This window comes from Panicum virgatum, chromosome 6N (genome assembly GCF_016808335.1).
Source record: "Panicum virgatum strain AP13 chromosome 6N, P.virgatum_v5, whole genome shotgun sequence".
Classification (NCBI taxonomy): domain Eukaryota; kingdom Viridiplantae; phylum Streptophyta; class Magnoliopsida; order Poales; family Poaceae; genus Panicum; species Panicum virgatum.
The window spans coordinates 11,398,013-11,410,241 of record NC_053150.1 but is presented as its reverse complement, the minus strand read 5'-3'; the positions used below and the strand labels follow the sequence as shown (position 1 = coordinate 11,410,241).

At 45.9% G+C, this 12,229-nt stretch overlaps 1 protein-coding gene across 1 annotated transcript; it reads left to right on the top strand.

Moving 5' to 3' along the window:
- Positions 1-4,531: 4,531 nt before the first annotated feature.
- On the top strand, positions 4,532-11,573 carry LOC120679054 (obg-like ATPase 1). Its single transcript, XM_039960545.1, has 12 exons — positions 4,532-4,734; positions 5,672-5,839; positions 5,942-6,065; positions 6,563-6,654; positions 6,741-6,839; positions 6,957-7,070; positions 8,868-8,932; positions 9,503-9,619; positions 10,177-10,252; positions 10,542-10,634; positions 11,114-11,164; positions 11,253-11,573. Exons 1-12 carry the CDS (start codon positions 4,651-4,653, stop codon positions 11,349-11,351), a joined length of 1,182 nt encoding a protein of 393 aa, XP_039816479.1. The 5' UTR covers positions 4,532-4,650; the 3' UTR covers positions 11,352-11,573.
- Positions 11,574-12,229: the final 656 nt, after the last annotated feature.

The following is a 12,229-nucleotide window of genomic DNA, read 5'->3' as shown; positions in this document are numbered from 1 at the left end:
AGACTCCAAAGCCGACGCGAGGTCAGGCGCTCCGAGAGCTCCACCTTCCACTTGCAGCACCACGCCTCCGCCCACGCCGGCGCCAAGGAATACCACGCCCCTTGGAAAGGGAACCAGTGGTCAGGCTCGCCTAATCTCCCCCCGCGGCACCCCCGTTCCTCAACGCCGACACGAAACTAGCTGAAGGAGCACGATAGCAAGTGCGCGTCTAAAGAAGATCCCCCACCGTTCGCAAGCATTCATCTAGCACCAGAAAAACGAGCCATGCCCACTCTCATCTGGAGGACGGGTGTGGGGTGCGAGGAAGAGAACTGGCGAATGGAAATCCATGATCCGTCTACTTGCGTGGAACCATGTATCCACAATCCCCTTATTTATAGGCCAACGAAGGCACCAACGGTCCCAGCAATCAGTGGGCCGGCCAGAATGGGGCACACCAAGAGCCCTCACCTATCCAAACTCACTCTTAAAGACGCCAATGGAACGGCGCCAATGCGCCCGGCAACTGCCGCGCCACTCGGGGCACGATCGCTGCACGACCCACCAATGGGAGGCGGCCCCGAGCGGGGGAAAACGAGGCGTCTGCGGTACAACGACAAGACGTGATGACCGGCCTCGAGATTCCACAACCCGTCAGCTGGCCATCAAGACGGGCCTGACCCCGTCACGCCTCGCCTAGCGCACGCCGAAAGCTGAAGGCGCGAGCAGTTGGATGGGACGTCCCGCTTAGGAACCATCAAAGCCGAGACCAGCGGCTCCACGATTATTTTAAAATCGTAGAACCGCTCGGGGGCCTCTGATGGGGAATAAACCAGGGGTCCCTAACGGGCCCAACTTATGTGACGCAAGGCCGAGCAGACTTATTGGGCCAAGGACGGGACGACCCGATAAGCCGCACGGGGAACTGCCTTCGCTGCTAAGCGAATGGGTCTGGGAGCCCAACCTCCCGGACACGTGGCGGCCCCCCGACCTAGCGCTCTGGGTCAAGGCCATGCTGGTGTCCTGAGACGTGCGCTCCAAGGGCGCTACGCCCCCTGACAGGCGTGCCGGCCAAGACAGCCTCCATGCAAGACCCAAGGCGTCGGTTCTCCTTATCTTGCGCCAAGGGCCAAGCCAGCAGGCCTCCCTGACAAGGGGACAACGCTGCTCGCGCGGGCCCCTTGACACAACGGGAGGGGGCGTTCACAGACGCTGCCTCCCCTCGCCGTAATGATGGTCGCCTCTGCGCACCACTCCATTACGCCAGCGATCGTGACCGGACGCCCCCGGCCAGGCCTCGGTAAGATAGCCCTCACCAAGCGCGCCGTCTGGTGACAGAGCTACGTAAGATAGCCCCCCAGGTAAGAAACTCAGGTTCCGGCGGACAAGACCGAAGGAGACCCCCGAGTGACCGACCGGGTAGTCGCGCCGCCCCGACTGAGCCATGATGGGACAACGCCAGGGGGACACACCGCTCAATGAGATCGCCAGGATCATTCCTTGCACCAGAAGATCGCCAGGATCAACCTCGCCCACTCCTGACCGACTGAGTGGGCCCCGACGACTGACAAGGACGATTTGCGCCCCGACGGTGCAAAGGCATAACGCTAGATAACTGTAAATGGGGGCCCTACCTTGGACTATAAAAGGGAAGGCCCCCCACGTAGGAAAAGGGTTGGTTGGACTCCCACGGGTTCGACACTACTAGACCAGCTTGTAAGCTCCCCTCTGAACTTTGAGCACCTGGGCTCGAGAGTAATAGAGCAAGAATACCACCCCCCCATACTGGACGTAGGGCATTTTCAGGCCCGAACCAGTCTAAATCCTCGAGTCTTCGCGTGCTAGACCATATCCGATCAAGCGCACAATAATCAAGCAATCGAGTAGTTTTGTAGTCGCCCATTTCCAGCAGTGACATTACTTATTAGCAAATATGCCCGTGCATTGCTACAAAAATATAAATAATTGTCTCAATAAAAACTAGTCTTATTAATGAAACATGATAATCTAATCTATCACAGCACCTACTGCATGCAATTAGATTAGAAATATAGTAGCTAGTACATACTGCTACAGCTTAATGTAATATATATCCCTACACAAAAAGAGGAATAAAAATATAGTGAGATAATATCAGAGTACTAATTATGCTTTGGATTTCAGTAATTCGAGCATATGCTGATATGCACTCCAATGCCAAACATTAACCATACTAAAGCTAGCACTGAAGCTCAACCCCCAAGGAAACCAATGCAAGCGCCTACTCAAATATGCAGTATATATAACATCAGCGAAACTTCCTGTATTAATTTTCTGAGCCCTAAGCAATCTGAATTTAAAGTTGCTTTGATGTTAAGGATCGCCTTGAGTCATTCCTCATCGTCGAGTTTTGTAGAATCAGCTGGAAACTGAAACTGCATAATAGGTATCAGCAGGACTGAACCGTGCAAAATCTGAATTGAGGAACATCGATCCTGACTCAGCGAGGAATTGGATGGATCCCGACACGCCATACATCGCCTATTTCGATGTGAGGCGCTGAGTTGCCGACGGCGCGCACATACACCAGGTCTGCCGGACGCCGTGGTGAAGGAGGCGGTGCACCAGAGGCGGAGCTCCCCATCACGCAGGGTGGGGCAGCTGCCCTAGCTACTGGCGGAGCAGAAGCGCAGAACCTCCCCTCGGTCCCTCCCATGGCGTTCCAGGAAGCAGCGGCGCTATCTGCTGCTAGAGGTAGAAGACGGCGATACGGCATTGGGCCGGTGCCTGGCTAGTGGCTAGTAGGCCCATTTATTTTTGGCCCAGTGACTGCTGAATGAAGCTCGTGGCCCGACACCTCTCCTCCTTTCAGTCAATCCTCTCGGCCGCTCGACAGCTCGCCGGCCGCCGCCTGCCGGCTCCTTGCGGCCATGCTCCCTTCCCTGAATCCCCTCCCTCGGTCCCTCCATCTGCTGCCCCGCGCCTCCGCACTGTGCGCTGGCCGTGCCCCGGTCTGATTCATGGATGGGGAGGCGGTAGAGCAAGGTGCCGGCGGCGGCGTGGATGCTCCTGCTGGACACGGCCGGGGACGTGGAGTGTCAGCGGCGGCAACAGCACCAGGCAGCAAGGGTAATGCAGCCGGGCTATCTACTCCTCCATCTTCACCGAGCCAAAAACATTTCAGAAGATATGAGCTCTCGACCTCTCGTTTTGCTGCAGTCGCTTGCTAGTTGCTACACAGTGCGTCCCTCAAGTGTTCGTTGAAATGCCAATGCAAACAAGTGCACGCTGTGTTTGGTGGAATGCTTGCCAAAGCCTTCCGTTCAGTTCGGAAGCAAATGGGAAACTATGGAATTGAGCAAGAGGAAGCAATTTCAGGTTGATAATAATGCCTAGGATAAATTTGGCAAAGTTGGTGACACTAAACCAAGGGATGGAGGGGGAAGGAGAGCTAGGAAGCGGCGGCTGTGGTTGGCATGTAGGGACAAAAGTGAGTTCTGCCCCAGCTAAAATTCCTGGCGAGCTCCGCCACTGCGGTGCACCAAGAAGACGTTGGACAACTCCTTCACCAGCTCACCGTCCTCCACAGAACTGGTGACAACCTTAGTCTGTCGACGAGAGCTGCACCGTGTCGCGTGGTGCAACTGGGTCCAGGGCGCATGCACAGCGGCAGGGACGGCACAGCGGCAAAAGCAACGAGGAGAGAGCGCGGCAACGGAGGCTGCTAGGAGTCGTACGTGTGACCATAGTTAAGGTGTCCCACGGTCACATTTTTTAAAAATATTATTTAAATCAAAATTCGATTGCACCATTATATTCGCTACGATGAAATCTTTAAAGCAAGCTTACAGTTCGATGAGTTTTGTATGGAACATTTTCTTAAACGCAGAACAATTTTTATTAAAGCTGGAACAATTGTTCCAGCAACGTGATTTTTTTTTCAACCTTATGCGATGGTTTGACTGTCAATCACTCGTGTAACTCATAATATTTCCGGTAGTGACGACATATTGGGGTAGCATGGTAGGAGGAGGGCGAGCGATAGCGCTGGGCCGCGCGTTCAGCCGCCAAACAGCGCAAGACTATCAAGAAATCAAAAAACTATATATAGATATATAAGCTATGGGACCCACTATGATGAACCAAAAGTTAATGTACCGGAGAAACAGTCTGCTCTTTAGAATTAGACTAGCATAGTACCCGTGTATTGCTACAGATAATATAATAGATCTATGTAATAATATCAACTTTGTATTCGTTCATTTCATATACAGATTGTGTTGTGATAGTGTGAGACATTGATTGTTTGTGTTCCGATCGAGATTCTAATTAATTTGTCTAAGTTTTGATTAGAATTCCAATTAGTTTGTCTGGATTTCAATTGACGGATCAAGAAAATGTTGCTTGCTTTAGAGATAATATTGATAGAGATCAAGGATGAGGAGTATTTATTTGTTGTATTTTAATGTGAAAAAGTGAAACTATGGACTTCTTTTGGCACAAAACAGAAATCACCCCTTCCCGCAAAACCCCCTCCGAGAAAAGGGGCCCACAGCATCTCGCAGCCCAGCCCAGCCCAGCGGCCTTCTTCTCCCACTCACTCGAGCCGCAGCCGCAACCGCCGCCGCCCCTCCGCTTCCCACCAAAAACCCTAGCCATTCCCGGTCGCATCGCCGCCGCCCGCCACCGACGATGCCTCCCAAGGCGAAGAAGGACGCCGCGCCGGCCGAGCGCCCCATCCTCGGCCGCTTCTCCTCCCACCTCAAGATCGGGATCGTAAGCCCAATTTCGCCCCCTTACCCCCACTCCCCTCCGCTCCGCTTCCCTCCCCTTCCTCGTTAGTTCTAGCCGCTGCGGGTGGATGGATCTCGTGCCGTTCGGAGGCGTCTCCGATTGGGCCGACCGATCTCAGCGCGGCTGCAGCGGATTTGGGGTTTACGGGCCCGGCTGCGGTCGCCGCCGTCCGTGCTCATCTGACGATCTGGGTTGTTTACAGGGGCTCCGTGCTTTCGTATTGTGAATGGGAGCGTTGGGTTGCAATTTTGTAGTGAGTTGATTCGAGGCGCGCGGTACATGTGCTTGTGGGTGGTGCACGGGTTCCAGGTTAGGGCGGAGGGATTTGGTTTGGATGCCTCGGTCGTCTTGTTTTTTTTGTTGTTCCATACGATACGGCTAATTAGTGATTTACTAGAATGATAGAAAAGCTTGAAGTGCCGGATGATTCCTCCACTAGATTCGGATAGTGATTTACTAGAGTTAAGAGGAAGACAGAAGTGCCAATGTTATTATTGGTTCCTCAGTTCCTGTGCTTCTTGTTTTTTATTTCTTACTTTTAGCTGATGTGTTGTTGGGGATACAACTTGGCAGAAAAACCTTGGTGTGGTTGCAGTGGAATTTGAGTGGTTCCCATCCCATGGTGGAATGGTGTAGCTAGATTAGTAAAGAGTTTCAATGATTTCGATGTATTAAAACTTGCTCCATTATTGAGTACTGCTGGAAGACTCATACATATCCTTCATTTCTGTGGGATATAGGATTACATATCCTTCGTTTCTGTGGGATATAGGATTGCTCAAACTAGTAGGCTTGGTTCACATGTGCCTAGGAGTAGCTAGATTAGTAAACTAGATTTATTCCTGTTTGTCCCTGATACAATGACAATGTAAGCTCTAAGATGAGGCCTCATACACCTTCTGGATTGATGTTTCTGCAGGTTGGGTTGCCGAATGTTGGCAAATCAACTTTCTTCAACATAGTAACAAAGCTCGCAATCCCAGCTGAGAACTTCCCTTTCTGTACCATTGAACCAAATGAGGCACGTGTGAATGTTCCAGATGAGCGATTTGACTGGCTTTGCCAACTTTACAAGCCAAAGAGTGAGGTCTGTTTCTTCTCTTTGCTCATAAAGTAGGTTAAGTTTTGATGAAAAGTGACTATTGAAATCACATTTCAGCTGTATTGTGACCATGGAAATTCTATGCAGGTGCCTGCATATCTGGAAATAACTGACATAGCTGGGCTTATTAGAGGAGCTCATGCAGGGGATGGTTTGGGCAATGCGTTTCTGTCCCATATACGTGCTGTTGATGGAATCTTTCATGTCTTGAGTATGTTTTTGTTCTAGTTTTGTTAATGTTTATTATTCTAGTGAATTATGCCTCATTTTAGTAAACATTCACCACTATGCTGCACATTATCCATTTGATTTTTACAGATACCTTCAATCTTATAATTTGTTTTATTGATCTAATACTTCTTTAGCCCGTCGTGTCATATAAAATGGAAGAATTAACTTGACATTTAGCGATAATATGGTTATCATATTATTTCAGTGTGAGGCAAAAGAATATTTGCGATTAACGTGTGATTGGTTTCATTCTTTCCCTTTTTGTTTCTTCTTGTCTGCTGATGCCACTATAGTTTTTGTTCCAGAATAAAGAAATTATAAATGTTGTAGCTCGAAAGTAGACTAAAATGAACAGGTTAATTGCTCATGTCATTCCATTCAAGGAATATATGTTCTTTACCAAGGTTTATTTACTAATTTAACTACACATTCTTTGTTATACCTTCTAACCGATTGAATGCTGCATATGGTTTTCAGGGGCATTTGAAGACTCAGAAATTACTCATGTTGATGACACAGTAGATCCTGTTAGAGATTTGGAAACTATTAGTGAAGAGCTCAGACTAAAGGTTAATAGGATTTTTGTTGATTGGAGCATCACTTGTACAACATTTGAAGCTTCTTTTGACAATGGTTGATTGTATTTTCTGTGCAGGATATAGATTTCATGAATAAGAAAATTGAGGACCTTGAGAAGTCAATGAAGAGGAGCAATGATAAGCAGCTCAAAATTGAACATGAATTATGTGAGAGGGTGGGGCACCGATTACTTCTTCAATTCTGCCTCATAGCCATGTATCTGTTAGCGACCCTAAATGTAACTGAAAATGAGATATTTTTTATTGGTAACTTGGGTTTTATCTCTCGACAGGTCATAAAACATCTCCAGGATGGGAAAGATGTCCGCTTAGGCGATTGGAAAGCTGCTGACATTGAGATCTTGAATACCTTCCAGCTACTTACCGCAAAGCCAGTTGTCTACTTGGTATGGGTTCTTATTCATCTACATGCCCTTTCTATTTGTCAACTGTCTACTATGAGAAACTTGATGTTTTTCTTTTCATGTTTTTAATGTCTCCATGTCCATGGTGCTTAATTCGGACTCACAGTTAATTGGGGTATCATATGGGTTTGGACATGTCCAACGAAGGCCTCCTGAGGCGCCGGTGCGTAATGGGTTCTTGAGCGGGTCGATAATGTAAAGAGGGGTAGAGGTAGATCTAAACTGACGTGGGATGAGTCGGTTAAGAGAGACCTTAAGGATTGGAATATCTCTAAAGAGATAGCTTTGGATAGGAGCGCTTGGAGACTAGCTATCAATGTGCCTGAACTTTGAACTTATTTCTTTCGGGTTTCATCTCTAGCCTACCCCAACTTGCTTGGGAAAAAAGGCTATGTTGTTGTTGTTGTATATGGGTTTCTAAGGACACCCGCAACAGTTATAGAGAGCAACTCTCTATAACATTGTCCACATCAGCTATAGAGAGCATGGTAGACAATTCACATAATAGGTTATCTATATCATTTACTCTAACATTTAACATTATATGGACCCCACGCGCGTGTCAGATTTGTTCATCAGAATCTTCTTTCTCGAAGTCTCATTGGCGGCCACACCCCTCACCTCTTGTTGCCTGTAGCTGTGCTCTCCTCGGTGCTTCAGCAGTGGCCGGCGAGCAAGGCCACAAGGCTCTGTGCAGCAGTGGACGGCCGCAGTAGCCGTGCGCGCCCGTCCCCCGCATGCCCCGGCGGTGGCTGCGAGCAGTTCGACTCGACAGTGCTACGGACTCGCGCTGCTTGCGGCAGCGCACCCCGACGGCGACCATGGCTTGCCTTGCAGGTAGCCTATGCTCCCAGGCCTTTCTGGTGCCGACGGCTGCTGCACCTCCTCCTTCTGCGCCGCCGCCTCAACCCACGCTGTAGGATACCGAGCTTGCCCCACCCCAGCAGCAGCCACGGCCGCTCCTCCACCTGCGGCAGCCACCATGCGCGCCCCCGCCTTCCCCAGCAGCTGCGCAGCACGTCTCTCCTGTCCATGCTACCATCTCCACTAGGCCCGCTCGGTGCAAGGAAAGCGCATTGTGGGGCCAGCATGGCGTGGAGTGGCGTGCTGGCGACTCTCGCTACATCTAGGGACAGTTTCTTCTCTCTCTTAGTTTCTCTCTGACGTGGCTCCGCTATAGAGTGATGTAGGCCTGTTGCAGGTGCCCTAAGGAAAAAAAGGTAGACAGCTATATGATTTTATTCTTTTTATATGTGCCTTTTTTAGGTGGAAGTGTCTAACATGTGCTTTTTACGACATCGCTCCTTTCTGCAATGCTCTCTGCTCTGTTTCCTTGTATCTATTTCTCTCCTTCCTGTTATCAACATTTATTTGGAGCCATTACACATTGTCATATTATATGAAAGGCAACTTAGTACTAGGTCATTCATTTGCTTTAAATGGTTCTAAAATTATTATTCGTATATGATGTATTCTGATATCGAATTAATCATACATGTGTCGTAGCAGAAGAGAATGCATTTTTTCTATGAATGGACCCAGCCAACATTCAACCAAATTTGGTTATAAATTAACCATTGGACTGGGATCTTTTTTCCAGAACTGATTCGATCTTTTGATATGAACCTTTATTAATAATTGAAATGGATAGGCTAAATTTTGTAACCGTATATGGCCTTCTACAATGGATTTTTTACAAGGCCTTTCACAAGGGCTTGACTGACCATTTTTAAATGACTTGGGTGCTGTATGTTTTAAACCAATATGTTATTTGTGCAGGTGAATATGAGTGAGAAGGACTTCCAGAGGAAAAAGAACAAGTTTCTACCCAAGATACATGCTTGGTATTACTTCTTTAAGATTATACTTCCCAAAGCGCTAGGTTTTGTGGTCAAAGTGACAAAACCCTAGATTTTGTCAAATTTTGCACATACAAATACCAGGGTTTAAAATTTTGATCCCACTTGATAGCAGATGTTAATTCAATTTAGCAAGTTGGTCCCTCATTAGCTTCTAGTGTAGACCCACATCAGCTGTAAATGGAATCTAGATTTAAGAAATCTTGTTTTTTGTTCATGGTGGAACTTTGTGGTGTAATTGGATAAATGGACCACAATACATCAGTTAAGTGACGTGTGCCAAAGAACTATATTTTTTACTTTTGAACAGAAAAACCTTGGTTTTTTTTAATTCTTCTATACATGTTACACAGATGGTATAGCTTGTCGTAGCCACTGTACTGAAAAAAAATATGATCTATTCCATTGGTTGTGTATGTTCTGTAAACGTCAGCGCTATAAGCACAGATGAGCCACTGTACTGATAAAAAATATGATCTATTCCATTGGTTGTGTATGTTCTGTAAACGTCAGCGCTATAAGCACAGATGGCCTAATATAAATATATTTTTTCAGGGTGCAGGAACATGGTGGTGAAACCATACTTCCTTTCAGCTGTGCTTTTGAACAAAAACTAGTGGATATGCCAGAAGACGAAGCTGCCAAATATTGTGCTGAAAACCAACTAACAAGGCAAGTTAACTTGCAGTGATATTTGAATTGGTTAGCTTGGTTGTGCTAAATGCTTGTAGTGATGCGTATTGGACCTATGTCATGAGGTGGCAGTTTCTACTAAGACAAACTAACTTCTTAACACCACGATTTTATTTCTCTTATTCATGGAATTCGAACAATTTACATTTAAATTCTAAAACTTTAGAAGCTGGAATATTCACCCCCAAGGCAAATATTAAGTTGAAGTAATTCTTCTTTATGTACATCCCCAGCTTTCAAATAATTGCCAACTTTTGACCAATACACATGATTAAGCAATAATTTTTTTGTTAAAATGCGGTAAAATATCCCTTAATATTATCTCAAGCAGGGGGCATTTTGAGAGTACAAGACTTGATGCTAGGGAAGTGCCAAGTATTTGTAAAATAAAAAACATTTTCCTAAAAGTGTCAGTTATTTGACATCTTTCTGAGTTCGCTCATTAACTGATTAAAGTGTCAGTTATTTGACAACTTTCTGAGTTCACTCATTGGTTCTAAATTTCAACTAAAAAGTTCCTCTATTATGTCCTGCAGCATGATCCCAAAAATTATCAAGACTGGTTTTGCAGCAATTCATCTGATATACTTTTTCACTGCTGGTCCTGATGAGGTACTTGTTCTTTCACTGCAGCAGAATCTATCTTCTGTTATGTGTTGCTAAAATGTAACAGGACAAAACGTGCCTGGTACAAAATGGTATACTACCTAGGTCAATATTACATGGTGTTTCAGACAGCCAAATTAGTCTGCAGGTAGTTGTGTTTTGTTGTAAGAAATGTCAAGACTGGATGGACTGCCATTAATTTGCTTTTTATTGAACTTTAATAGTGTTCATTTTTCCATTAGGAGTTTGAATTTTAATTAGCTGGTTCAGTGACACCTGTGAATTCTTTGTTCAGGTCAAGTGTTGGCAGATCAGACGTCAAACTAAGGCCCCTCAAGCTGCTGGTGCAATTCACTCTGATTTCGAAAGGGGCTTCATATGTGCTGAGGTAACCCTCTGCTATTTTACTTAGCTGATAATTGTGATCTACAGCAGCTGTAAGTTATGTGTACCTGATTTTACATAGTTGTCCTAATTGAACATTTTGATTGTCTGAATCTAGATGCTTCTAAAGTAACTTGTTTTCACCTCTTGATATATTTGTGTCGATGATGTTCATTGATAAACAGCACTCCAAGTTCTTTATTTGGTGTTTCAAACTTGTGCACACGTTTACCACTGAAAAACACAAGATGCATTCGCCCTTTTAAAGCCTGAACAGTGACTTGAATCTTGTAGAACTTAGGTCTGTCTTTTACTAGAGCTCTATTCATGTTTGAACAAAGGTAGTTACTCCCTCCAGTCAAAATTTATTGTCGTTTCAGACAACCAAATTGGCCTGCACTTGGTTATATTTCACTATGATAAACATCAATTAATCCTGGCTTGAAGAAGTATGTGATTGTTGCATCTACTTTTGTGGGTCAGGTAATGAAGTTTGATGATCTTAAAGAGTTGGGCAGTGAATCTGCTGTCAAGGTATGTGTGCCTCCCCTGAACAACCGTTCTTATTCAATTACTTGTGTTGAGTTTTGGCCTTAGAAGTCCAACTCCATGTGTACTGTAGGCTGCTGGAAAATACAAGCAGGAGGGGAAGACTTGCGTGGTGCAGGACGGGGACATTATCTTCTTCAAGTTCAACGTGTCTGGTGGTGGGAAGAAGTGAAAACGTCAGGAGATGGTAGCGTTTGATAGTGTGTTACATCTTACCCTGGGTTCCTACATTTTTGAGGCCACTAGCCAGTAGCCAAGGTACCAGAGTGCATGTTTAAGATTGTACAATGAGGCTTTAAACAGTTGGAAAGATTGTATTCAAATAACATGTACGGTTGTATATCATGAGGTGCTCACTGTTACCGAGTCGTCTGCGTGCCAGGAAACTTGGAAACACTGGAGTTGTGTTGTTGGGCTTTGCATTGAGTAACCTGGTATGCGGGCATGCGGCAAATGATTTGTTAGTTGTAGAGGCAAGTTATTTGAACTAGTCAGGGCAGAATGTGCTCTTTTGTGGGCCTCTTTTACTGGGTCTGGCCCTCGGCCGCGCTCATGGGCCGCAAAAGCTTTATTCGATGGAAGGAATCTGCTTTTGTCTCGGTCCCAAATCGATGGAAGGAATCTGCTTATGTCTCGGTCCCAAAAATCAAATGAGCTTGTGTCCCCGTCGCCGCTTCGAAGGAGGCATTAAAGTGTTCAATGTTGAAAAAAAAAGCTGTGTTCAATGGAAGGAATCTGCTTTTAATCTGAAAGCGTTTTGGTGCTTTTTCTTTTGAAGGAACGTTTTGGTGTTATGTGAAGCTTTACTAGTTTTTGGAACGTTGCATAGATATCACACTAATAACTTGAAACACTCGTGATCTCTGCATAACCAAGATAAACGGTCTTACCAAAGAATTGACAAAAGTTCAGGCATAATAACAGCACGTGCTCTCAATCCATAGAGTATATTGCCATCTATGTGCCTAAGTAAAAAGAAAATGTATTGGCCAACTGCGCCAACCGAAGTATGATTGCAACCTATGTGCTCAAGTAAAAAAGAAAATGTAT

Bases quoted from the DNA above. Each gene is read 5' to 3' on its own strand.
- LOC120679054 (XM_039960545.1), top strand. From the start codon at position 4,651: ATGCCTCCCAAGGCGAAGAAGGACGCCGCGCCGGCCGAGCGCCCCATC. The intron at 4,735-5,671 runs GTAAGCCCAATT...ATGTTTCTGCAG, and splicing joins CCCACCTCAAGATCGGGATC to GTTGGGTTGCCGAATGTTGG. The intron at 7,071-8,867 runs GTATGGGTTCTT...TTATTTGTGCAG, and splicing joins CAAAGCCAGTTGTCTACTTG to GTGAATATGAGTGAGAAGGA.